We start from the raw sequence: 27,981 nt of genomic DNA, 5'->3' as shown, positions 1-27,981 counted from the left end.
AAGTCTTTGGCATTTTTATTGAATCAAAACATTTTATGCTGCATTTGGACAGGCAAAACTTGTATAAAAGAGAAGCAAACTGTAAAGTTGGCTTGTGCACCGTAATACTGTCAGTTAATGAAAGTGACCATGTAAAATTAAATAAATTCTTTAAACAAGTAATTAACTTGTTAGTCCACACACGTGTACAGTTTTACAAACACAAAAACAAAACAAAGGAACAGTGGAAAAAAACAGTAATTTGTGGAATATGAAAACAAAAAAAAGTCCATTGTGTGTATGTTTTGACCTTGCCACCCATGTTAAAGGATGGTATGAATACTGCTAACGTATAATCACATCTTTTGCTGAAGCTTTTACTAGAAAGTGTGAGAACTACTTTAGAAGGCATCTGTAGAATCAGCCTCAGTCTTAATGATTTAACCATGCATTTATTTCCACTGCTCAGACTACTGTTGTATAAGCTGTATAATGACCAACACAAACTCTCCTGCACTTTCTTCAATATACAGACTACATTCATAAATATATGAGTTTGATCCCACCAGTACAGGGTGGCAGACCATACTCGTTAAAGGGCTGTTCAATAATAATAATAATAATAATAATAAAAAAGGCAGTCCTAGATTAGATTGGATTGTCCATTAGATGGGTAAATTGATCACTGTCTTTTAAAGATGACAACATATTTAAGTAACAAATAAAATAGTGAGTCACAGTTCACAGTAACATTAACCACTTAAGTCCTACTAGGCCTATACTTCATCGTACAATGAATGGCAAAGATAGCCGATCTTACAAGGCGACACGCGCTATAAGCATATAGATCTGACAGTTTTGCCATTTTTGAAAATGTAGACATTTTGGATTTTTTATAAAGATTTCCCTTACAATGACATGACCAAAATAGGGACCCCGAGATTGACAGGGGGTTAACCCATTAAAACCGGGAAAGCATCTGTGTCGTTTAAAATGTTTGCGTTGGCTATTCAAAAATAGCAGATGTAGGCTACAAGTGACGCGCTGTGAGTTTGTACATCTGCAATTTTTTTACATTTTAGAAAAATCTTGAAAGTGTTGAATAATTTTGATTCACGAAAAAGTTTTAGAAGGCAAAGAGAAGGAGTTCAAAAGAAAAAGGGAGTTCCGCCGCGCCTCTGCCAGGTGACAGCCGGTCCGCTGTGCCACAGGAGTGGGACACACAGCAGCATCATTAGAAGAACACACGGGAGCAGCTGGGGGAATAATAAGCCTCTTTATTAGGTGCTAAGTATAAGCAGTGTAAGACTGACGTTTCACTGCATCTGCATCTTCCTCAAGAGCAAGATGCAGTAGCAATGAAACGTCAGTCCAGGGCCGGCGCGTCCATACAGGCGACCTTGGCGGCCGCCTAGAGCGGCAATTTGGAGAGGCGGCAAAAAAAGTCGGGAAAAAATTTTAATGATAATAAATCGGTAAAATCAGAATTAAATAACATAACCCTAACCTAACCCTAACCCTAAAACCGAAATAAAGTAGCCAAAAACGTATCATAATCCGCCCAAAACCCGAAAAATTTTGCACGAGGGGCCACCGCACGCCTAGAACCGGCGCTGCGTCAGTCTTACTGCTCAGCACCTTAAATAAAGAGGCTTATAATTTTCCCAGCTGCTCCCGTGTGTTCTTCTGATGATGTCATCAGGGCAGTGGTGGAAAGTAACTACTGTAAGTACATTTACTCAAGTACGGTACTTAAGTACAATTTTGATGTACTTTTACTTTACTAGAGAATTTCCAATTTTCAATTATTTTACTTCAACTCTTCTACATATCAGAGGCAAATATTGTACTTTTTATTCCGCTGCAATTATTTGAAAACTTGTTACTAGTCGCTTTGTAGATTTAGATTATTATCACAAAACATACATTAACCACTTCAGCCCTATGTATGCTTTTGGCTATTTGAAAGTAGCCAATCTACAAGCTCACAACGCTCTAGCTAAAACTGACTAGGGCACTTCAGGGGGTCAATAAATGCCATTACAGGGGACCTCCTGCCAAAATAGCAGTAATCAACATGGTACCTTTAGCTTCAATCGTTACCGTGTGTACATTATTATTAGTATGATATTAGTATCAACGTTTGCCTTAACCAGCAAAAAGGCTTCCATTTACAGACAAAATCATCCTGGGAACACTGTAGCCTTGGATCATAGTATTTACTGTATATGTACAAATTATTTTATATACAAATAGCATTCACTGTTCACTGTAGTCTACTACTCATTACAGCAGCTCTACTACTTGTCCATGATGTAAGCCATTTAGAATGGGGCCCACAGAAGCAATAAAACCCATAATCCTCCTTCGTACCATAAGGTCTCCAGTCGTACCGGTACTCAACTTCTATACAGTGGTCATTACTTTCAGGGAGCCAGTGCGAAAGCGCAGGATCTTCTTTTTGAGGGCATGTGAGGCCTTAATCTTAACAAAAGCCTTGGGTTGCAGGGGAGCCCCCGCGGCTTGGGATGGGGGTGCAGGAAGTGAGAGCTGGGGAGGCAGCTGCTGGGGCCAAACCAGACCCCCGCTCTCATCCGAGTCACTGGACAAGGAGCTGGAATCCGGGGAGTCCGCCTCGCTCAGGCTGGACTCGGACTCGCCCTGTCCGAGGTGAGCGTAGCTGTCGTCAGGCTGACGCGGTGGCACCTGGTCCCTCTCCAGCTGATATTCAATGTGCTGGTGGTAGTGGGGGTGGTGGTGGTTGCCGTGGGGGTAGGCGTACGACGGAGGCGGTGCGGGGCGAGATTTGCGCGTACGCCGGGCGCCATGGTCCCTTTGGGTGGGAGCTGAAGCGGGCGGCGGTTGAGCCTGCGCGGGGGGCTGGTCAGCCTCGTCTTGGCTGAGCTCCAGGGTTGACCTCCAGCGTCGGTAGCTTCCGCTCCCCTGTGGCGGTTTTTTCCCCTTGGGCTGACTCCCCCGGGTCCCCCCTCCGCCGCTGCCACTCCCACCGCCGTCTCTCTCCACCGTGTTGTACTTCCGCTCCGGGACTCTTTGGAGGCTGTTCTCCGACTGAGAGCGACAGGCCTTCTTCCCTGGCTTCCTGGCGGCGCCTCCTCTGTCTTCGCTGGCGCGACACTTCTTGGGGCCGCCTCTGGATCTGCTGGAGTGCTGGACCTGTGCGGCTGCGGGCGGCTGCTGGTCGTGATGGTGGCCGCCCCTCTCTGGGGAGTACGTGCTTCTGCTGGAGCTGGGCTTGAGCCCACCGGAGCCCCTGAGGGAGTTGGAATGGGGATGGGCGGACGATCTGGTGGAGGCCCGGCACGGCTGGGCGGGGATGTACTCGGCGTTGACCAGCTGCTCTTCAGATGACGGCGGCGTGTAGGGCAGTGGATGGGGCGGAGCTGAAGGGTAGAGGTGGAAGTGCTGGGGAGAGTCGGGCTCACTGTTGCTGGAATCCTGCAGGACTCTACACGACGGATAGTCCAGGGGGGTCGAGCATTGAGTGCTAGCCATGGAAGGCTGCCTGGGCCTGGGGTAGAGGCCTGGCTGATGCTGAACATGGTGGTAGGGCACAGGGGGGTCTTCGGGAAAACCTGCCCCCAGATAACGCTCCTGATCCAGGCTGTGGCAAGCCTGAGGGAGAGGTGCTTCTGAACCTTGGGGTGCAGCGTGCAGCTCGGGCATCACTTGGCTGGACGCCTGCACAGGTGGATGCTGGATGTCCAGATCCTTGCGGCATAAGCTGCTTTGCCTGGTCACATTGATGGCTCGGGTGTCGTGTGCCAGGCTGGTGCGGGGCTTACAGGGGCGCTGGGGTACGACGCGGCGGTGGATTAATCCCGATATGTACACTTCTATCCGTTGGGCCTGTTGATAGTCCTCCTCTGTGGGTTCTGTGCTTTCGGCGTCCCCCAGCTTGGCTTTGCCGCCAGCCGTCAAGTTAGCGTCCCAGGGCAAGGTTTCCCCTGCCTTTGCCTCCCCTACTGCTTCAGCGATGACTTCTGGGGAGCGGCAGGTGGCCGAGGGGGGATGAGGAAGCGCCGGGCGGTGACAGGTTTCAGGAGCTCCATCTCGCCTGGACACGCATTCCTCTGGAAGATGAAGAAAAATTATTAGTATGATATACAGAACGTCAAATATAGATCACAACTCAGCTGTTCACATTTTATGCAAATACCGGTATATGAATGGCCTCTCTAGTGAAGAAGCGTATGGGGTCTTGAGTTATTCAAGGAGTGCATCAAACCACAGCAATTATTTCTATTAAAAAGAGATAAGTTATGAGTTTCATATTGTGAGCTTGTAGTTCGGCTATTTTCACAATATTTATCTGTGGAACCGAGTCAAACAAAATGCAATTCAAAAATTATTATTTGGTGGGGTCACGGCCTGAAAAGTTCGGGAACCATGCCTTGCTCTAGGTCTAGGACAGTTAAGTACCGGCTGCAAATTATTGCTCGCCTACATAGTCAAGGTAGCTGAACCATGAACCAGAATTGCTTTCTAAAGATCTGTTAATACTATGCCAACACAAGCTTACTTTGTTGGCTTATATTCAAGTATAACTACAGGCTACTACACGATTCAGTTATCTCAGTGTTTATTTAACATGTTCATGATTATGTACAATAGACTAGACCCACAAAAATGGTTTTGCTGCCTTCTTTTGTGGCTGTGTCTCACAGACAAAGCTGTGCTTATAGACTGTGGATTCCTTAGGACCCTGAACCAAGAAAAAGTTCACTACAGACATAAAGTTATTTGAGTGAGCACATTGTCTACTACACAATGAACTAGACATTGACATGAATGGCAGGATGGCCTGCTACCCCTAAGGATCACTTAACCATGCTATAAAGCTTCATTGACCATGGTCTATACCAGTGGTTCCCAGACATTTTAGCTCACGACCCAAAAGAGAAATTAGACGTTTGCTTGGGACCCAAAACTGGTGAAAATAGCAGATCTACAAGCTTGTAGATCTGCTATTTTCACTACTTCTTAAACATTTATTTTTATTTATGAACATTATTTGTTTTACTTTATTTTATTCATGAAATACTTTTATAAATATGTTGGAATTCATTTAATTGATGAAGTTGTGATTTTATTTTTATTAAACTTGAAAAAAATCAATTTCTTCCATGTTTAATGGAAGACAGACAATATTTACTTGCGACCCATAACAATTGGTCCGCGACCCAAACATGGGTCCCGACCCACTGTTTGGGAAACAGTGGTCTATACTACGCCCCTCTACGCCATATCTCTTTGCCAAAAGCAGCATATCTACAAGCTCGCATCTGCTATTTTCGACAAATGTTCGCCTATTAGGACATGCCCAGAATAGGGACAGTGGGGTTCATGTGGTTAAAGTGGCAGATTTGTATCTCTATTCCTGCCGAGGAGTTCCGTCAAAAGATCAAAACCATAGTGGAAAAAGGAATGTGGAGTGAGTGGTGTTTTGGCACGACTGCGATGTTAACTTCAATGACATTGCTTGTAAATACAGTGAAACATGCTACAGATGATTATGCGTCATAAATCAATGTGCCACCAAGAAAGCCAGCTTGAAGACAGTTGTCTTTGCTACTCAGCTGCCACCTCCTCAAAATGTAAACTGTGTGTGTGTGTGTGTGTGTGTGTGTGTGTGTGTGTGTGTGTGTGTGTGTGTGTGTGTGTGTGTGTGTGTGTGTGTGTGTGTGTGTGTGTGTGTGTGTGTGTGTGTGTGTGTGTGTGTGTGTTGCAAGTACAGTACTATTGTTTGTGTGTTGAACATCACAGCTGGTCAAAACCGCCAATAGGCCATGATCTATCCTTGTGTGTGCGCACGCGCGTGTGTGTGTACTGTATGGTGATAATTTTGCATGACTCCGCAAAATGGGGAATGTGGTCTGGGGAAGGAGGGACAGAAATCGAATGGTTCCATATTTAAATGATCTTCCTTTCTGTATTGCAGTATGAATTTGGTATTTGGCCCGAAACTGCAAATATCACTAAACTCGGTTCTTTCTCTTTCCCCCAGAAGAATGTCATTAAAAGGGGATTTATATGGAATGGAATGTTTGGGGCTGACATTTTGGCAGATATCCTAGAATTAACACTTGGCACCTATAAGCCTGATTTACTTGGTTGCACGATAGAGTCACCCACAAGATAGCCGACCCACAAGCTCACCCTGCGTTGCGGTGGTCTTTCCAATGAGTTTGGTATGACCCAGATCTCAGATAAAAACACGTATCGTTGCTGTCGGGCAGAAACCTCTTATCTGCTACTACTTGATCATACTACAGCGTCACACGAAAGCATCAAAAGTAGTAGATCCGCAAGTTCGAAACGAGCTTGCAGATTTGCTGCTTTTGCTATTTTGGGATTTGAATCCTGAAAAGTTACATATATGGACATATGAGGTAAGGTTTCCACCCGACAGAGACGATATATTGGTTTAGGTTTTGTAGGTATTTTTTTCGGTTCAAGCCCACTCATGGCTCAAAGCATACAGTACACAATGCATTTAGTTCCCTTGTAGCCTACTCCTTGATCTATCTTCAACGCATTGCTGGTCTTACTGCACCATGTGGTGTAATTATGGTCGTGCAAAGTTGCATTGCATCATCTACATTGGGTAGTGTAGTAAATTCAAGTAGTAATTTTTTTTTCTTTTTTGGTCCATTTAAAAGAGCAGATATACATACATACAGTTAAGTCCACTAATGCTAGTGGCACGAAAGGGTGTAGGCTGAAGATGAGGCTTATTTTGCCTAACTAAGGTTTTTTGAAAAGAAAACGTAGAAACACAGTTTCAAACATTGGTTTAACTAAACTGAAAACATCGGACAAATTGAAAAATAAAAAAATAAATCTAAGCAAACATTGGTTTAACAAAACTGTCAGTTCTGTGGCATGATTGGTTGAATTTTCACCTATAGCAGAGAGGCACCAGTGAACAATCTGCGATAGCTCTATATAGCTTCAAAATATTTCAAGTAACCTCCTCCAGTGTGTGTGTGTGAAAAATGTGATACTGTCTTGACAAGGCGTACCATTTTGTGCCTCTGCAGCAACATAAACGTGAAGTATGGCCTGGGAAAGGATAAGACTTGTATTAAACTGCAAAGCTTGCAGTGATAAAGAGGGCTCTTTGGCCTTTAAAGACACGGAATGAATTTGTTTCACTGCTTTTGCTCCTGCCAGGCACCAAACCACATCCCCGCTGATCTAAAAACAATGTTTGGTCTTCATAGCAACTGTGAGTCAGATGGCTTAGCGTTCGGGTGCAACTGGAGCATAGGATCACTACGGCTCCCTCAGTCTCCGGGGTGGACACCGCATTCCGTTTTCACAAATGCATTAGTACAATTATTACACAGCTCTGATTTGTCAGTCGAGGCATTCTGCGGTCTGTTATTTCTGAACAACAGACTGCTGCTCTGAATAACAGACGGCTGCTCTGCCTCTGTTTACGTTGCTATGGCAGCAGAAGCGTGCATCTCGAAGCTCTAAGCTAATAAAAAATAAATGATGAATATTTTGTTTCAAAATATTGACTTTGTTTGTGAGCACCAGTGTAATAAAGCGTGATATTGTACAGTGAGCCGGTCATTATTGGAAAATAAAGCCCTTCAGGGTGTAACAGGACCTCTGCTCTGCGTCGGTCCTGCATCACCATGTCAGCCTTTATGTTTCAATAATGAACGGCTTACTGTACATCATCCGTTACTTAGTGTTGATGAAGACAAAGCCATGTAGTGCTGCTCATAGATACAGCAGAGACAAAAAACCCATTCAAAAACACAAGGTCAGATTGATTTGGGTCGGGTACATGTAGGTGCTTTGGAGTAACAAAGCAAAAATAAATAATCTCGGGATCCACAAGGGATCCTGAGAATAAAAGACTCCAATGACACCAGATGACGCCCATTCCGAGCCCCTTTGACTTCCGTTATTATTATTATTATTAAATATTTCAAAAAGAACACACAAACCATAAAAATGTCTGATGGCCCCAACTTGTTTGTAATAATGCATTTCTTTTTAAACAGTGTTTCTTTTGTATTTTCAATATTATGTCCTGGGGGGGGGGGGGGGATAAAAGTGGGGCTGAGATATACAAAGATCCACTTTAATCCACTCTACACTTCCGTTGACGAGGGTCCCCCCAGGGTCTCCTCCTTTTTTTCCTCTCTTCACCAAATCTCATCACTGAAAATAGCTACTCTACAAGATCGGCTATTGTCACCGAATGTTCACCTGGGTTACGACCCTCAATGATTGATTGACCTTTATTTATTCATCATATTATTGCAGACACATAAGGGCTATACACAAAGCAGGTGCAGTCCCTGTGCAATGCATCCTCAAGTAGTACCCTAAATGTCTCTATAGAGACCAATTGATCCAGCTTCAGGGAGTCATGGAGTTTGTTCCATTTGTCTGGGGCATAGAAGATGAGAGCAGTCTTTCCTTGTTCACCGTTCATTCGTGGAGTGATAAGCCTATAATGTGTGTCTGTGAGCGTGTTTGATATCCCGTAGCTTTTGTTTCTAAAAATGAAGATAAACACAATGGGAGCTTGCCACACAGGGGCCTTATGAATAGATATAAAACACTATGAGGCGTACCTGAACTGAGGTGACTGTCGACTGGTTCAGCAGGACACTCCACCGCTTTGGTTTCGGCGTTCACCCTCAGCTCTGACACCTGCTGCTCCACAGAGGCCAGTAACCCCCAGGGGGTGCACTGGAGACTGCTCTGGAAGAGAGAGAGAGAGAAAGAGACATTATATTCTCTGTGGGGATGCTCTCCTCACACATCACATCATCAGAATTCATAATAAGGACCCGAGGCCGACTCTACAAATGCCTTCTAATCAGTAGTTCTCACACTTTCAAGATTTTTCAAAATTTTTTCAAAAATATCAGATGTACAAGCTAGAGGCTGTGCGCTGTGAGCTTGTATGTCTGCTATTTTTGAATAGCCAACCAAAAATCTAAAATGACACAGATGCTTTCCCGGTTTTAATGGCATAAACGAGACTTTAAAGCCTCAGTTATACTTAGTTGCCAGTGTCGTGCTCAGTAAGCAGATCGAAAGTAAGCAGATCTAAGCAGAAATACAAGCTCTCCACGCGTGGTGAGCTTGTATATCTGCTATTTACGGCATGCAACGCCAGCGTGCAACTAAGCATAAATCAGAGTTAAGGCTGCAACTATCGATTATTTTCTGTTCAATTAAGCTAATAATAAAGAAAGATGCTATATAAACTTATCGATTAACCACTTAAGCCCTATTTTATACTTTGTCACAAACAGATTTAAAATGTTCGCCTGACATGCCCAAAATAGGGACTGATTATTAATCAATTATCTTTTTATCTTTTATATAATCGATTAAATTGATTAGTTTGATTAACTGTTGCAGCCCTAAACAACACCCACATCAGGACAAACTGAAATGTGGACATACATTACAAGTATCAAAAGTAGCAGATCCACAAGCTCAAAACTTTTGCTACTTGAATTTGGATCCTGAAAAGTAAGTTTTGGACATGTGAGGTTTCCACCCAACAGAGACGATATACATTGTAAAGTTTCAGATGTTGCAAACATGGCAAAAAAGTTTCACGTTGAAAATGCTTCTAAAAAAGCTGGGCCTGCCGGGTTCAGGGGGCAGACACACAGACTAACAACCTTCACATTCACAGACACATACGACCACAAGCACTTATTAACAAAACACTGCAACAATAACAGACCATTCCTCTCACGCACACACACACACACACACACACACAGACACACACACACAGACACACACACACGCGCGCACACGCAACCATCCAACCGAACCAATTGCAATTGGTGAGATAAGAACCAAATAATAATAACCTAAACAGAATAGGACAAGCAATTGGATTTCATGAAAAAAAATTAAATTTGCAAAAAATATTGTAGAAACAAAGTCCATACACACCAAATACTTTAAGACTTTAAGTAATAAAGTGATAACTCAAATAATAATAATAATAACTAAAATACAAAATGGAGAATAGACTATGGGGAGTTTGAGCTGTATGAACATCAAGCCATACCCTCATCACACTGAATATTCAAATGGTGAAAAGGCTTAGTTTAAAGCCTCACGTAAGCCTCATGTAACTTTTTTTTAATGAATAAAATGTAATTTTGTCCAATCTGTATGGTAGAGTATGTTAATACGATACAACTTATACAATATTTGGGGTGGTTGCATTCTGTCTCCCTGCTCTTCCACTGAGACATTTAGATCGTGTCAAAGGTCATGTCTCACCTAGACACAGGATCTGACACGAATTTTGACCTGAAGGTCAAGATTCAATTTATCCCCAGAGCAAGCAGGCCGGCTCTCTTAGCTCAAAGGTAAAACAATTCAGCACTTGCGCAAGGAAACCGGGTTCAACTCCGGGCTAGAAGAGAAAAGTTATAATAGTGCTGCTTTAAGAGGAGACGCGTCGAAATAGATTTTAAGTGAAACCTTCCCCATTCCCGATCTAATTGTTCAATCCATGTGACACTAATCGACCAACAAATGAACCAACAAATGAACATGAAATGTGATAGAGACAGACACACGGACAGAAAGACACACAGACAGACAGATCTGACAGAAGAATGTGAAGAATATCAGAAATGCCCAGACAGCATGCCATCATCTGTAGTGACAGACGGTGGGTCAGATGATTTCTACAGAACAGCTCACATGTTTCACATTTCAGCAAGAGAGTGCTGAGGCTCTCCATGGATACCTCTTACGCCCGAGTTATGCTTGGTCGCGAGACGGTGTCATACACCAAAAATAGCCGATCTACAAGCCCTTAACGCGTTGCAGCACTAAGTGTTGTGAGTTTGTAGATCGGCTACTTTCTGTGCACGATGTGCAAGCAAGTATAAATCAGGCTCTTAACAGGGTTAGTCACAAACTCTCTCATATGTCCAGGCAGCCATAGACTATTATTAGATGGTGGGGTTGCCATTAGTAACTACTTGAAAAGATTTTACCGGCTTTGCTTCAAGCAGTAGTCATTATAACGTATCTGTAAACCTATATTCAAGTATGAATACGTCGAATACAAAAGAATAGAACCTGTGGGGCAAATGGCAGGATTAGGTTTGGCGTTTTAACCGTGAAGGTTTGGCACGCAAGTCTGATTCCCAAAATGTGCCCAAACATGGAGAAGAGGAAAGGAGGGCTGTTTCTTTTCACAGATGAGACCTACTTACTTACATGACTGTAGGAACAGACAAAAGCTTGATGGAGAGCCAGCAGAACCTGGATCTAATTAGGGTATCGTCGCTGTCGGGCAAGAAAACTCTTATCTCCCATGTTTTAACATCAAAAAGGTAGCAGATCTGCAAGCTCGAAACACGTCGCTTCCCGCCGCGTTTCGAGCTTGCAGACCTGCTACCTTTTCTATTTTTGAATTTGAATCTTGAAAAGTAACAGTTTTGGACATATGAGGTTTCCACCTGACAGAGACGATATGATCTAAATGGACTGTCTCTCTTGGGCGGACGGGGGGAAGAGGGGGGTCTTTCTTTGTTGTGTTTTTGGACTGATTCCACGTTTTTATGTGTGTTTTTGCCAATAATTCTCAAAAATAATTCCCTTTTATGTTCATGTGAACCGGGCCAGGCAACACATATCAATGGCTTACACTAACGCTGTTCTCACACTCTGGGGCATGTTTGTATCGTTAATCAACCCATTTTAATGTTATAAGTTGCTGCACATCACCAATGATGTTGTTTAATGAACACAGCATGGCGGATGACATTTAGTTGTTGTACAACTCTTCCGGCAATCCCATCCCACCGCTTTTTACTGGACTACTGATGAATAATTACTTCACTCGGAGTCCTTTACAACAGATGTTGTTGTGACCATCCTTATTGTACAGTAGAAAATGAGCTTTGGCAACAGAGCCTTGTGGTCTTAGCCTGGTAGACCATCCCGGTCGCAGGATTCAAATGAAATGTGAATTCCGCGATCAGGGTTGGTCTACCATGCAGGCTATTGTGGTCTAGGCTCCTTTTTCAAAGGGCAGAATCTGCTTTTTATACACAGAAGAATAATACATGCTACTGTTATAACGTGAAGATGAGCAAACTCATTGTATTTAAACATTATACTGTACTTCTGGGGTTTTCACGTCTACTCAAACTTTTGTGTGCCTGGCCCCAGACACAGTTGCTTGATTCAATATTTTGATACTCATTTAATCAGATTGAATATTATCATACAAAACGTTAAGAATTATTATTTGTATTTATTATATCAGAGGCAAATTATATACCCCAACAAATATTGATCTATACTTTCAACATGGCATCCCTATTTTGGGTATGCCATTATAGACATGTACATCATATATTTTATTATATTGTATTGACACATTTTCAGAAATAGTGAAAATATCGACACATTGTGAGCTTGTATATCGGTTATTGTCACCATGAACCTCGGGAAGCAAACGTTTGAAAACCACTGCAATAGGGCTACCCTCCCAGCTGTACTCATCTGACATCTGGACTCTGTCTAAATGTGTGACCTTTACCCTCCTCATCTTCTTGTAACAATGACGAAGAGAGTATTCCATCCCCCCACTTGGACCCAGATATGCATACAGTCATCCATGGATGTGCGTTGGTGCAGAACACTGGAAAATAGTGTCTACTGACTACTGCTACTGACCATTATACAAGGTCTGACTTTTATACTGACTCAGTGAGCACTTTGTCTTTGCCAAAGGGATATCTGTCTCTGTGGCAGTCCCTGTGTGGAATAATTGACCTTTTTGAGGACATTGACGCATCATTTTGTTCTGCATTGTGATTGATTCTACTGTAAACGTAACGCAGAGGGAGAATGGCCTACGAGACGGAGAGATGTGAATGCAGGGTTCAATCTGTAGAAGAAAACGGGGGGATCACTTGTACTTCTTACAACAAATAGGTAAAATAGGCTACAAGGCAAGCCTATCTACATGCACCTACAAGCTCAAGCTTGTAGATGTGCTATTTTCGCTACTTTCAAAGTTTTTTTCTTTCTTTTACATTTCTTTTTTTTTAAATGGACAAATTTGCACAAAAAAAGTGATGACTATATACTGTATAAAATTGAGTTGAGGATTAAACTTTTTCATAGATTTCATAGATGGCTTCATAGACTTGTTGGACGGCACTGTCATCGGCATTGGATTCATGTTAATGTGTATTTTCAGACATTTAACCACTTAAACCCTCAATACTTAGTAAACTCGACCTTTCACTTCGTCTTTTTTCCCCTCTCTACACCAAACCTCTTTGCCAAAGGCGTTGTGTGCTCTGTACTCAGGAGTTGCTAGCTCATCACTCTCCAGACTACAACTTGTCCAAAACGCCGCTGCCAGACTCCTGACTGGCACCCGAAAGTGGGATCACATCACCCTCGTTCTAGCCTCCCTTCATTGGCTGCCAGTTCAATTCAGAACATTCTACTGTTTGTTTTTAAAGCCCTACATGGCCTGGCACCACCCTTCATATCCGACCTAATCGAGCCTCCCGACTCCACTAGGCCACTCAGTTCAGCTGACCAGATGCTCCAAAAGGTTCCGCGCACACATTATGTTCTCCCTGGCCTTTTAAAAACCAAATGCCCCACTGCCTCCATGGAGTAAGCGCCTGGATTCTTATTTTGTGCTTTTTCAAACCTCCATGCTCTCCTTCATTGCTCCGCCCCAAAATGAGATTTTTTATTATGTGTTGTGTACATTTTGTGTCCATTTTTTGTGTAACAGTGTTGTTTTTTCTCTTGTGTATTTATATGCTGTTCAGCACTTTAGTCAACCCTGGTTGTTTTTAATGTGCTCTAGAAATAAAAATGTACTTGACTTGACTATTTTTGGCTAAAGTTTTCCTCAGAATAGGGATGCTAGGGTTCAGAGATATGGCGGTCCCCCTGTAGTAACTGAGGACCCCTAGGGGTCCCGGACCCCCTGTTGAAGACCCATGCTGTAGATAGTTTGCGTCACGTGATCAACTGTGTCAACATGGCAGGCAGCTGGTCGTCCACTGAGGCATTTCCTACATTGAGAGGAATCACAAGACACGAGCAACAAACACAACACAGGCTAACAACACAAATCACTGACGACCAGTGGTGGAAAAAGTACTCACATTCATTACTTAAGTAAAAGTATCAATACTGCAATATAGAAATACTCTGTTATACTATATGGGCTTACAGGTGAGCCAGTAGGGTGCAATAGCAGTGGCAAAACACAGAAATCTGTGGGGATGTTGTATTGGCTTAACGACTAAACTGGGAGGCACAAACGTAATTGGTTATTATTACAAATATAAAGGAAATAATGAAGTAACCACACATTCAGCATAAAGCTTAAAGTAATACAATGCAGGTCCACAAATAACGATTTTTAGCAGCCTCTGCTGGTCATTACCGTCACTGCAGGTCGTTCGTTTATTCCTGCGTTACCCAGAATTCCATTTGTTTTCACCGGAAGACGGAAGCGTTTCAAAAAGCGTTCTTTTAATTGTTTTATACTATCTGTGGATCGTTTCTCTTAGCCAGTGGAGCTTTAGTTACCGTGAGCTGTGTTTTCTTTTGCTGTTGTTTTTCGATCTTCAAATCCTAAAAACAGTGTGAGATTCCTTTTTGTTATTAGCGCGGTAGTTCCTGGCCAAACAGGAAACCGGTGCGGTAGTTCCTGGCCAAACAGGAAACTGGTGCATTTCCATTTTCCGTCCGGATGACGTCATTTTCGCGGGAATGACTACCCTAGCCACCGTTTCAATAGAAAATAGTTTATAAAAGGCTTTCGGGGGTGAAACATTTGCCACTCACAAAGATATACAATTTAACTTTAGTTTTGTTGAAAAAGTTACCTAGTAAGTTTAATGTATACAGTACATCACCACAAAATAGTGTTGTGCCAAACATATTACCATATTATCAAGGCCTCTGCATAATTCACCTCAATTAGTCAGGGCTCCCGCCAAGTCTTTGCTTGCTACAACATTCTTCTTTCTGCTTCTAAGAAATGGTCATGAGTGTGTTCCACGGGTTCCTCAAAGGTTTTCGTAATCATAATGCTACGGGTCAAAGACAGGGTGCCTCTGTACAGAGCTACCGATTGGCTGATGTTTTCAGCACATTAACTCTACAAAAGGGAGCAATCAATTTGGAATGGATTATTATTATACATTGTGAAATCTCTGTGGGTCCGTCCGTCTGCTAGACAGCTCTGCCTCCAAAAGAGCCACGGCGTGGCTTCCCTGTGGATCTTGGACTTCATGTGGCCTGTGGCTGTGTCATCAGACACGTATGAGGTCAATACTGTGACATCAGTACTATGAAGGCAGTATTCTCCATTATGTGAGTTTTCAGCCTGTTCTGACCTCCACTGACGTCCGTTATAAGATTAGAACTGCATGATTTAATAATGTAGTGCTGAACTCGACACAATCTACAACATGCAAACGTAAATAATAATTTATTATTTATGTTTGCATGTTGTAGATTGTGTCGAGTTCAGCATTTTAGTCTCCTCTCCCTCATGACATACATTTGCAAACCTGCACTGTTTGAGCACCTCACTAAAGCCCTCACAGAGTTTGTACTCTGTTTGTACTCGAGTCTGGGCACACTCAATGAACCGCTTGAGGTCATAGGAGCACGCCTGTTGCATCTCCAATTGCTGGTAGGCCTGTCACAATTATTACATAATTGTCTAATAGCAATTATTTGAGATAATCGCAACTATTTGAGATAATCTTAAGATTTTTTGCATAATCGTCATAATCGTCTCCATGTTGAAAAGTTTTCACACATTTTCGAATATTAAAAAAGCAGAAATAGCAGATCTACAAACTTACAAAGCATCACAAAGTGACGTGTTGTAAGCTTGTAGATGTAAGCTTGTAGATGAGATGACATCACAGAAGAGTTGATTACATGGATGAATGGGTTTTAAGAGAAAAACTATTCTGAAAACAAGGAAATGATGCGTCTGTAGCAGCATGCCTTGTCTTTTGGGTCACTGCGTGTAGTCCGTGTGTCCCCCGATCTCATGTGTCCTTCTCGTTTCTCGAGAACCGTCCGACCAAACTCGGTGTTGGTGTGTGTCCAAGGGTGTTGCTTTACCGTGTATGCGAGGAGTGAGGATGCATTTTGCACACTCACTTGTAAACCTGTTATGCAAAGTAGCCATTCTGTGGCTCATGAATCGATGGGGGACGCTAGCGTGGACGTGCGTGCACATCCGTACCGTACCTGCGCGTGAAAAAAAATATGCCCCCACGCCGTGGTGAAGCGACCAGTGCACCACTGCTCACAACATGTTACAACGTTGTAAGCTTGTAGATCGGCTATGTGAGCCAAACATCCGTCTATTTTTAGCCAAATGTTCGCCTAATGATGACATGCCCAGAATAGGGGACACTAGGCTTCAAATGGTTAAACCTAGAATGAGAATGTTTAGCTGAAGTGCACTTCAGCCTTGAGGGCAGCTTCGCATTCAAAGTAAGTCATGTTGAAAGGATACGCCACGGCAACTGGGCTGTGTTTAGCTCGCGCGTGCCAATGTGATTCAAAGTAACACAAATAACTGAATAGAAGCATTTCATGGCCACACCGCACATGCTTCCCTTAAGTCTGTTTTCATCAGCACTGAATATTTTCAAACTCAATTGGAATGATAGTCAACAAATTGGCCAAATCCAATTAACTGGCTTTTTCCTCTTCTGTATTATGCAACATCTGTAGAAAGACTCTTGGGGAAAAAGCATGCATTAGCAAGCCTGGCCTTATTATTGTGTGTGTGTGTGTGTGTGTGTGTGTGTGTGTGTGGGGGTGTGTAGAGATCCATGTGTGTGTCTGAAACTGAACTTGGCTAATGTCAAGCCTGCGCTGGATGAAAGGGCCTGTGTGTGGGTTTAGGGGCTACTTATGTGAGACCACACTGCCTGAATGACGGCTTGTTTCCCCAACACATAAACACGCACGCACGCACGCACGCACGCACGCACGCACGCACGCACGCACGCACGCACGCACGCACGCACGCACGCACGCACGCACGCGCACGCACACGCACGCACGCACACACACACACACACACACAGTGGTGGTAAAAAGTTAATGTTTTACTTAAATAAAAGTATCAATACTGCAATGTAGAAATTCTCTGTTACAAGTAAAAGTCCAGAATTCAAAATGTACTTGAGTAAAAGTGCAAAAAGTATTAGCATCAAAATATACTTCAAAAGTTCAAAATGTATACAAAATCTTTTGAAAATAGCCGATCTACAAGCTCACAGTGTGTCGCATCGCGACTTATTGTGAGCAGTTGTGTAGCAGATGCTTGTAGATCTGCTACGGCTAAGTACAGTACTTGAGTACATGTACTAGGTTACTTTCCACCACTGCACACACATAGGCTTGCACGCCTGCATGAATCCATGCATGCACACGCTCACACACACACACACGCACACGCACGCACACACCACTATACACATGCACATAGTAGTACTTTAGTGTAAAGTACACACGCGTATATATATATATCACAGTAGCATTGAGGCCCTAGGTCGTACAGTACAGTACAGTACAGTATTATACCCTGCAATCAGCCTTTATACTGTACAATCAGAGGTTCTGTAGGAATCAGTCTACAAAGGGTTTGCAACTAGCGTACATGGCCCACGTAATAAACACCCTCAGCTGATCCGCTCCCAAGACCACCGACAAGTTCAACTCAATTCAACATCTGGCAAGGAGTCTGCACTGTAGCGGGCACAGAATGTACGACGAACTTCAACCATAATGGACTAGAGAGCTAACAGAATGATGGATGGAAGAAAGAAAGAAAGAAAGAATCAAATCAAATAAAGATTATTATAGGGCACAAAAAGAAAGGGTGGTGGTTAGTGGTGGTTAGTGCTGCCCATAACTAAAGGGCAATTCTCCCTTGTGGGCGGACAAAGATAATATTCACTCCGGTTTGAACTGCCTGGGGTGATGATATGCAGCCATTGGAATGAAATGGACACTCTGAATGACACTGTGTACATTTAACAATGACAATGGGACAACATGACCCATCGTCCTCACACAAAGGCTGAATTGACGAGGGTTGCATTCCGTCAACAAACACAGACTCTCTAACTTCATTTTGTTGCATAATTATATCTTGGACCATAATCAGTTTCTTGTAACCAGTGGGTTTAATGTCCCTGCCTCTCGGCACCAGTTGCACATTCTGTGAAATGAGGCCTGCGAGGATAACTGATTGCAGCATGACGGCACTGCCTTTGCAGCTGGGTGTGGAAAAAAATTGCTTTGATTCAGCACAAATGGTCGATGCAATGGATTTGGTCTTTTGTGTTATTGAAACGTTTTATCCCCTCAATGAAAACTAGCTTTGTGTTTGCACAGACTGATTTTAATCTATGGTGGAGCCATGGACTGGACATGACTGCTTCTGTTTACTTTCAGCTGTAAATATGTTCCTATGCATTATGATGTGAGCAGCGGCTTGTCAGTAACAGTTAATAGACATGTTCACTGTTGTGTCTTTGTTCTGCATTATGAAAACATACATTTTGGAGACGTTTGGGAATACAGAAGAGTGAAGGATGGATGGGAAACGAGTGATATGGGGTTAGAAAGGGGAGAGTTTGGAAGGCGGAGAGACCATGCTGGCAAGAAATACGCTTTGAAATTAGTGGAAACCACAAAGATTGAAGGTAAGATTGAAAATGGACTCCCAAGGCAATCCCCGTAGAGCTTTGCCTTTATTTCCTGCAATCAGTTATTTAACCCATTACCTGACCATACTGACTGTTAGGACCTCTCTCTCGTGTGCGCACTCTCTCACACGCACACACGCTGTCGCACGCACGCACGCACGCACGCACGCACGCACGCACGCACGCACGCACGCACGCACGCACGCACGCACGCACGCACGCACGCACGCACGCACGCACGCACGCACGCACGCACGCGCGTGTAAATCTAACTCCCCCAAAAAAAAATTACCACAAAATAACTATTTTTTTTGAGGACCAGGAAAATGGTCCACTTGTTGTGTGGACATTTGGCCCTTACAAGTAAAACACACACACACACACACACACACACACACACACACACACACACACACACACACACACACACACACACACACGGCAGCCTCTGCCAGACTGGGACTGTACACTTGGCCAAGTATGGTTCCCTGTGTGGCTCTGCTTGCAGGGCCATTGCAATGTGAGTACTGTCCTTGATGTTGCGCCTTCTGATGATGACCCGTCATAAACCTACACGTCTACAGCGGCTGCTTGGGTTTCACCCTGAGGTTCTGGAGGCATTGCACAGCTGTCACTGCATGTGGCGCTGCAAACATTGGATGTTTTTGCCGGTTGCAAACCGATGCGACAAAAACAGAGGACTTAAGAACGTTATCAACTGTTTGCAGGCTAGAGCCTATGACATTATTGGCAAAAATGCAGCTGATGTGTCCCGATTTTCAACGACTTTTGGCGCCCCCATTTTGGGCATGGCATCATAAGCTAAATTTTTCAAAAGCCTTCACAAGTTTTCAAACGTTTTCCCAAATACGCAGAGCTCACGACGCGTAATAATGCGAAGGGTCGTGAGCTTGTAGATTGGCTATTTTAGAGAAGATTTTTCTTAAAAGATTAAGCTTTTATCTATCAAAATGATTAAATTTTTTTTGGGGGGGGGGTTGCTTATAAGTTAAATGTTCTCAAATAGAAACTTTAACTAAATCTAAGTTTTTGAAATTGATTAGAAAGTTTTGCACTTGTTGACAAAACATTCACCAATGTAGGGCTCTGCCAGAACAATACTTGACTCTATCAATTATAGAAGGAATGATCCTTCTCCAAAAGATATATGGATTTGTACAATAGAAGTGCTCATGCCGTTCTCCCAGGAACAGACCTTCACAGACGCGGGGGAGATGATTTTGCTCCCTGATGACCTGCTACAGTTTAATTCCCTCAAATGAATAACTGGGAGAGGGCTTGTGGCACTGTCTAGCAGACACACAAAAGCGGGATGAACTGATAACTGGCAAGTAGTGGAAGAGAATGACGCATACTGACAGAGTGTGTAAACATCACCGGCTGTGGCAGAAACAAATCACAGGGGTTTACAGGGTTTAATACTGATCCTATCGGGCTTTCTGTTCTTGTGCTTTTATTTCTCTTATCTATGTGTTCTCTTAGTCCTGCTTTTAGCTCATACTCCTCATTCCTTTCATTCGTACTTGTATTGTTAATCCACCTGCCTGAAATGGAAAGCACTTTGGGTCAACTCCTGTTCTTTTTAAACATTCAATACATAAATAAAAGTGACTTGACTTGACGATTAGGCTTTTTTTATATAAAGCACACAGACTGAATTTTATTGTGCAAGTCCTTTGGCCCTGGTCTTTTCCCTAAACTTAATTTTTTTGGGCTGGACCAGCAGGCCAGCCATAAACTTAGAGAAACTGTAAATACTGTTGACAAGAAAATTGCCGCTAAATACATTAGCCACTCAAATGATTCTAATTTTGGACATCGTGTATTTCATATTAATTTAACAAACTGACCTCAGGGACCTGCCGTTCAGGGGTGGACCTCATGCTCCTGTTTGTTTACCAAACTCTAATGAGATGTTGCAGTTCAGACTAGTGCCAACGGAGCTTACACTAAATCTAATATGATACAGCAGCGCCTTTAAATCACAGATGTGTAGATTTTCCAAATGGGCATGCTAGTCTAGAATAGAAAATAACATGTTTTGGGTAATTGCTCGGGACATCCCTACTTAGATTAATGGTATGCTCAGCTAGGGCTGGGCATTGGCAGGTAACTCGCAATAGTATCCCGATACAGGAGTCATGATGCGATATGTATCCCAATACAATATCGTTGTCCAATATGACACACATGACACAATTGCCACAAGATAAAGCCCAAACAATCTTCCATATATGGACTTTGAGAGTGGCAGGGGCCACCTTTAGTTTCACTGGCATTTTTCATGCTCTCCTCTCACTTCTTTCTCCCTCCCTCTACATTACAGAGGGATTTACTGTACCAGTATGTATGGTAGGGATCAATGTAATACCATAAAGATACACAGGCCTATCGAAACAATACTATAAACAATATGGATATCACAATACGTATCCCAATATAAAATACGGTCTTATGCCCAACCGTGTCAATGGACAAAAATGTCAACTTTTCAACTGATAAAAAAGGCACATTTTGCTATAAGGTATGTGGATTAAGACTAATTCTCCCTCTCTCTCAACCTCATGGATGCTGTCACATGAACACATTCCGTCTCAGTTAACGTCAAGTTTCTCCTTTGTCACAATATGTACATTCTATGGATGTATTCATCCTGTTTTCACTATAAATTCATTGTATCATAAAGCCCCATCCGGACTGGATTATTATTGCTGGGGGATGTCTGGTAATAATATGTTCACTGGTATGATTCTGTGATTTTAGTACTGTGCAGGTCCACATAATCTGTGATTATGAATTAGAAATATTTGTGTGGTCAAATGGCAAAAATAATAAATAATATTGTTTAACTAACTTAAGTAACCATGTTACGTGACACTTCAGTACACTGTAAAGGTCCTTACACACCGGGGCGAATTCTTCATGCGAATAAATACGTTTTTTTTTTAAACCTTATAAAGTCAATGTTAGCTTCCACACCAGTTTCGCGGAGCGAAAAAAGCGTCTTTTAATTATTCGGAACGAGTCCGAATTTTGCGTATATTCGCATATTCGCCGGTGTGTAACCGCCTTAACACTAAATATTACTGGGGGGACCAATTCAGAAAATTGCAGATGAACATTTCATATTGAGGGATTTACATTATAGACACTACCACTGACTATCCCTCTAACAAATTGCTCAAAATGTTGCACATTGCCCGTACACGTTCCAGCCATATGCTATAGGTTTCATCTTGCCTGTAAGTGTTGCTCTTGGCAGAATCAATGGACATCCTTTTGAATCGTGTTACAAGCGAAATTCAATATAGATCTATTGAATTTGGCCTTTAACTATTTAAAAAACATCCACTGTCTGTGGATCAGACATTTAATCCAAGCAGTGATCTGTGGTTTATTTTATATAAATTATATAACTTCATGGCCAGGTATATTTCAATTGATTGTCCATGATTAACTAACTGGTGTGTGTGATGGCACTTTCCACTTTCCAATCTCACAGGTATATTATTTGTCATATTTGTCCCCCCCCCCCAACCTCCTTCTTAAATCTTTAATTCATTCACTTCAATATACTATTAAGGAATAGCCTAAAATGTCTTTACCACACAGCCCATGTGTTCTGTTAAAGGACTATAATAGAACAAAAATTACTGTTTGTGGAGAAAGCAACACAAGTTGGTTGACACATCAGTTGAACCACATTAACTCTAGCATCCCTATTCTGGGGTAAGATGATTAGCAAGATATAAATTAGTAGGTTTTTTTTTAAAGTTGATACTGCATTAAGGTGGATTTGTTTTATGCAAGTAATTTTTTCATTGTCACCTCAGGGTTTTGTGTCTAAGTTCCTGCGTTTTTATTATAATTCAGCACTATGTGTTTCAATTTCCTCCTTCTATCACTTTATGGAAGTCAGTGTGGCCCTCAATGCTGTCCACAGAGGGTTGAAGTCAGTGGTTCTCAAAGTGGGGTAAAGCAGATTACACAAATGTTCAAAAATAGCAGATCTACAAGCTCACAGCGTGTCACTTCGCGCCACGTGAGCTTGTACAGTGTTTGGAAAATGTTGAATCATTTTTGATTTTTTTAAACACAAATCTCTTCTGGGGGTCCCTGGCACAAAACATTTTCAGATAAGGGGGTTCGCGGCCAAATACATATCATTTTGGGGGTCCTTGACATGAAAAAGTTTGAGAAGTTAAAGTGGTTAAAAGTGAAGAGTTGTGTGTACTGTTAGCTCTCTGGGACTTCAGACAAACACTAGCAGCAGAGGAGGAGGGTCTTTTGGTGACTATGGCGTCTGTCTGTTGTGTCACTGTGTGTTTACAAACAAATAAACATGCTTATTCCCTTTCATCACAGTTTCCAATTGGTGAGTATATTTATATTCTTGAGACCCCTAGCACCACAACACTGCTCAGCACTGAAAAGAAGAAACCTTCTAGTTGTTGACTATCATTTCTGCCCAGGACCAGGAGGAGACCCCACAAGGGGCGAACGTCAACAAAGCCCCCTGTCCTCTTCCTCTTGCTAGGTCTTTACACACACACACTGGCTATGAACACACTGGAGTGTTTACACAACACAATGAGGTGTGAGGCACAAGAGAAACATACATTAGAGTTGTTGCCCCCCCCCTCCCTCTCTCTGTAAGTGTGTGTGTGCGTGCGTACGTGCGACTTGTGCAAGCGCGCGCACGTGTGCGTGCGTGCGTGCGTGCGTGCGTGCGTGCGTGCGTGCGTGCGTGCGTGCGTGCGTGCGTGCTGTGCGTGCGTGCGTGCGTGCGTGCGCAACCGTGCGTGTGTGTATACTGCTGGGCTGGTAACAAATCATGGTTATACACAGCTGCAAAGATCTCCTTTTGGGGGATTTTACAGTACAAAGCTATGGATAGCACACACACACACACTCACTCACTCTCTCAGATGTCATCCTCTCTGTCCTCAGAGACACTGGTCACTCTGCCCTGCCTGTGTCTCTTGTTGCGAGCCACTAGTGATAAACAGCATATACACCCACCCGCCTGTGCATTACATTCACAGATGGCACTACAAGCAATCAGTATTAAAGAGCCATAGGTCAAAACCACACTACCCATTATGATGATGATGATTATTATAACTACTGCTATTATTATTATCATTATTTTCGTTATTATATCGTTGCTGTCAGGTGAAAACCTTGTATGTCCAACACTTGTTACTTTTCAGAAAATGGGGTTATTAATATTATACATCCAGTGTAGTTATTATTTAGTCACAAGCTCTCGTTAATACTTTTCATTGGTTAAATATTCATAAAACCCACAGACACACTTAAAAAATACTCAAAAATAGGCTTGGAGATCTGCTATTTTTGCCTTTTTAATTGTGCTACCAAAAAATGAAACAGAGACGCAAGGTTTCTGCCTGACAGCATCAATATCGTCTATGTCGGGTGGAAACCTCATATGTCCAAAACGTGTTGTTACTTTTCAGGGTTCAAATTCAAAAATATCAAAAGTAGCAGATCGACAAGCTCAAAACGCGTCGCTTCGCGCCGCGTTTCGAGCTTGTGGATCTGCTACTTTTGATGCTTTTGCGTGACACTGTGTAGTATGATCAATTAGGGCGTTAATTTACGGGGGAAAAAAACCACAAAAAGTTAGAATATGGAGATAAGAGGTTTCTGCCTGTCAGCATGCATATTAATTTTTTATGTAATGAATGCATCAGACAACAGGGGAGCAGAGTGTTGTTGTTCCCTCTGGACTGGAGGCCACAGTGAAACAGTGCTGCTCCAGCTGCTATCTGCTGTCACATGGCTGTCAGCCGCGCTGCAGCAAATAACAAATAAACACTCTTTCTAACCCAATCTCTCTCTCTCTCTCTGGCTATTTAACTCTTTGTGTCTGGCTCTCCCACTCATGTAAACACACAGACACAGACAGAGACACTCACACAGACTCTCTCAGGCACGCACGCACGCACGCAGGCACGCACACACACAGTCACACTCCCCTAGAAAGCCTCTGTCACTCTCTCTTGACTTTTGCAATGTACAGAACACATAGTATGCGTGCGAACACACACACACACACACACACACACACACACACACACACACACACACACACACACACACACACACACACACACACACACACACACACACACACACGGATAGATCATGGCCTACGGGCAGTTTTGACCAGCTGTGATGTTCAACACACAAACTTAGAAACAAAAGCACTGTACTTGCAACGCACACAGTCTGTGTCTTAAATCCAGCATAAGCTGCAGCTGTTCTCAATAGTCTGCCAAGGATAGAGTCTCAGCTACTGCAGTGGGTTTCTTTTCACAGTGGGGTCCTCCAGGGACCCCCGGGGGGCCTTGAGGGGTCCCCTGCCAAATGAGTAGTTTGATATTATAGTGGTTATCAAACTTATTCATGTCAAGGACCCCCAAATGAATTGTGTATTTGGCTGTGGACCCCCATCTGAAAATGTTTTGAGGCAGGGACAAGATTTTGATTTGTTAAAATGTTTCAAAACAAGATGTTATTGCAACTAGCAATAGGGTTAAATTGGTTGAACTGATTTGCTATATTAACTGATTTTGCTAGGGACCCCCTAGAACCCCCTCAGAGACAACTGGGGGTCCCTGGACCCTATTTTTTTTAGAGACCACTGGTTTAATTGAATTGTGACATTTTGACGATTTACTTTAATTTACTTATCGGGTCCCTATAGAAATGGGGGCCAATCGCCTAATGACATTAGGGGTCCATGACATGACAAAGTTTCAAAACCCCTGAAGTACTGCAAATGTGTGTGTGTGTGTGTGTGTGTGTGTGTGTGTGTGTGTGTGTGTGTGTGTGTGTGTGTGTGTGTGTGTGTGTGTGTGTGTGTGTGTTTTGTCATTGCTGGTGGCAAGGTTTAGGAATGTAACAAACTGCTGAAGTAAGTCCCTGATTCAGAATCCAAGGGTCAGCCATCAGCTTTGGGGTGTCATGTTTCAAATAGATCAGGCGTTTTTAGGCCTCAAACCTGTTGGACATGATCACAAAATAAACGTTCACTTTCAGTGCAGCCAAATGGCCTGTGGTGGTGGTGGTGGTGGGGTGAACTGAGCTTGTATAGTAAGCCTACTGTCCGTACTGTTCATACATTCAACGTTTTCCCTCAGCCTGGAATCGCAAATAAGCCCCGAATTCACCAAAGTTGCCTTTTAAATACAGTCTGTGTGCAATGCACTCCAGATCCACGTTTGTGGTACTTTTACACAATTTACTTTTAAGTGAACACAAGAGAGTGTTTTTTGTTTGTTTATTATCTGTAACTCAAGCGGTTACAGTAGAATACAGAAGAATACAAATTGAAAACACGAGGGCGCTCACAACAACTGCCCACTGTACCCAAGGCTGAACCCAATCTTTACACAGTAGGCTACATCCATCAACAGTGGTAACGTTAGTTCAGGGTAGTGGTAGTCTACAATGCCAAATTGTCAAATAGTATGTAAGAAAGAGGCAAACGTTGTGAAAATAGCCGATCTACAAGCTCACGCGAAGCATTGTGAGCTTGTAGATCTGCTATTTTCACTATCCGTGGTACCGAGTCAAACTAAATGTAATGCCTCAACTCCGTACAAATTCCAAGTGCTTGTCAGGGTGTGGGGGTCCCCGTTCAAATAGGATTATTATGATGGAGAGAAAAAACAAAATGAAAAATAAAACAAACACCCTTGGTCTACCACTAAACACTCTACACATTACATTAATTCCATTGCGCTTTTCTTCTTACCGGCTGACGCCTGAGGAACCCACTATCGTCCGCCGACGACGCTCCGTCGTGGCTCGTTGCGTCCGAGCGCCCCGCCGCGGTCCGCAGCTCTCCTCCTCCGCCCCACCACGCCGTGGAGGCGCAACCAGAGCCTGTCCCCGTCCCCACGGATCCGGAGGAGTCCCGGTCCCCCGCCCCGATCATCAGGCACAGCTCTCCCCACGCCGTGCAGCCGCCGGTCCCCCCCGGCCCCACGGAGAGGTCCCCGAGGCACAGCGCTCCCAACACCAGACATTCCTGCCGCTGCTTCAGCAGCTCCAGCTCACACAGCCCGGCCAGGCTGGCCTCCAGACGCTCCTTGGTCCGGCTGCGTTCCGCTTTGATCACTGGCAACGCGAGCGCTCGAAACATTGTTATTCTCTGAAAAGTTTATGTTCTTCTTTTTAGTTCTTTATTCTTAATAGCGCAAGTTATTTTTTTATTATTATTATTTTTACCTCTCTTTGTTTTTTTTTCCTTTGCGATTTAAAACGGAGGTAAATTGGACTCTATTCAGTGATATTAGCCTGTTCTTTGGGTTTCCATAGTGGTGGCAGCGGCTCTTCAGCTGTGAAGCCCAACATTGTAGGACCCATTCCTCCTGCTGAACGACTGGAGACTGCAGACTGCAGAGAGAGAGAGGGTGTGTGTGTGTGTGTGTGTGTGTGTGTGTAGCCTCTCTCTCTCTCTCTCTCTCTCTCTCTCTCTCTCTCTCTCTCTCGCTCTCTCTCGCTCTCTCTCGCTCTCTCTCTCTCTCTCGCTCTCTCTCTCTCTCTCTCTCTCTCTCTCTCTCTCTCTCTCTCTCTCTCTCTCTCTCTCTCTCTCTCTCTCTCACGCACACACAGCTGTTAGTCTCCTTCTCTCTCCTGGTGCGTCCATGTAGTAATAATGGCATCCGCTGTGCTGTGCGTGATCGGGGAATTTGCTCCCAGAGAAAGAACAGTGGTGGTAAAAGTAGGCTACTCACATCTTTTACTTAAGTAAAAGCATCAACACTGCAATGTAGAGATACTCTCTGTTAGAAGTAAAAGTCTGGAATTCTAAATTTAGAAGTAGGCTAGCCTACCAAAAGTAGACAATTCTCATTCTACATAATACTCATTATGTAGAATGTCCCATTTCACAAGTTTTCAAATGTATAAAATGTATACAAATCTTTTGAAAATAGCAGATCTACAAGCTCACAATGTGTCTCAGTCAGGACGCATTCACGCATTGTGAGCTTGTAGCTCAGCAATTTTCAAATGGCCAAAATGTATGGGCTGAAGTGATTAATGCAGGTTTTGTAATAATAATCAAGATCTACAAACTAACTAACTTAAGTTTTCAAATAATTGTAGTGGAGTAAAAGTACAATATTTGGATCCAAGATGTAGTGGAGTAGAAGTA

General features: G+C 43.1%; 1 protein-coding gene across 1 annotated transcript; it reads right to left on the bottom strand.

Moving 5' to 3' along the window:
• LOC308089781 (uncharacterized protein) lies at positions 1–27,201 on the bottom strand. Its single transcript, XM_080434701.1, has 3 exons — positions 26,575–27,201; positions 8,601–8,730; positions 1–4,070 (listed from the first exon to the last, which is right to left on the bottom strand). The coding sequence occupies exons 1-3, from the start codon at positions 26,962–26,964 to the stop codon at positions 2,386–2,388; spliced, it is 2,205 nt and encodes a 734-aa protein (XP_080290827.1). The 5' UTR covers positions 26,965–27,201; the 3' UTR covers positions 1–2,385.
• Positions 27,202–27,981: the final 780 nt, after the last annotated feature.

Source organism: Gymnoscopelus braueri (assembly GCF_963280865.1).
Source record: "Gymnoscopelus braueri genome assembly, chromosome: 8".
Classification (NCBI taxonomy): domain Eukaryota; kingdom Metazoa; phylum Chordata; class Actinopteri; order Myctophiformes; family Myctophidae; genus Gymnoscopelus; species Gymnoscopelus braueri.
This window is presented reverse-complemented; position numbering and strand designations above follow the sequence as displayed.

Bases quoted from the DNA above. Each gene is read 5' to 3' on its own strand.
- LOC308089781 (XM_080434701.1), bottom strand. From the start codon at position 26,964: ATGTTTCGAGCGCTCGCGTTGCCAGTGATCAAAGCGGAACGCAGCCGG. The intron at 8,731-26,574 runs GTAAGAAGAAAA...TCTCTCTTCCAG, and splicing joins GGTTCCTCAGGCGTCAGCCG to AGCAGTCTCCAGTGCACCCC. The intron at 4,071-8,600 runs GTACGCCTCATA...TTCATCTTCCAG, and splicing joins CGACAGTCACCTCAGTTCAG to AGGAATGCGTGTCCAGGCGA.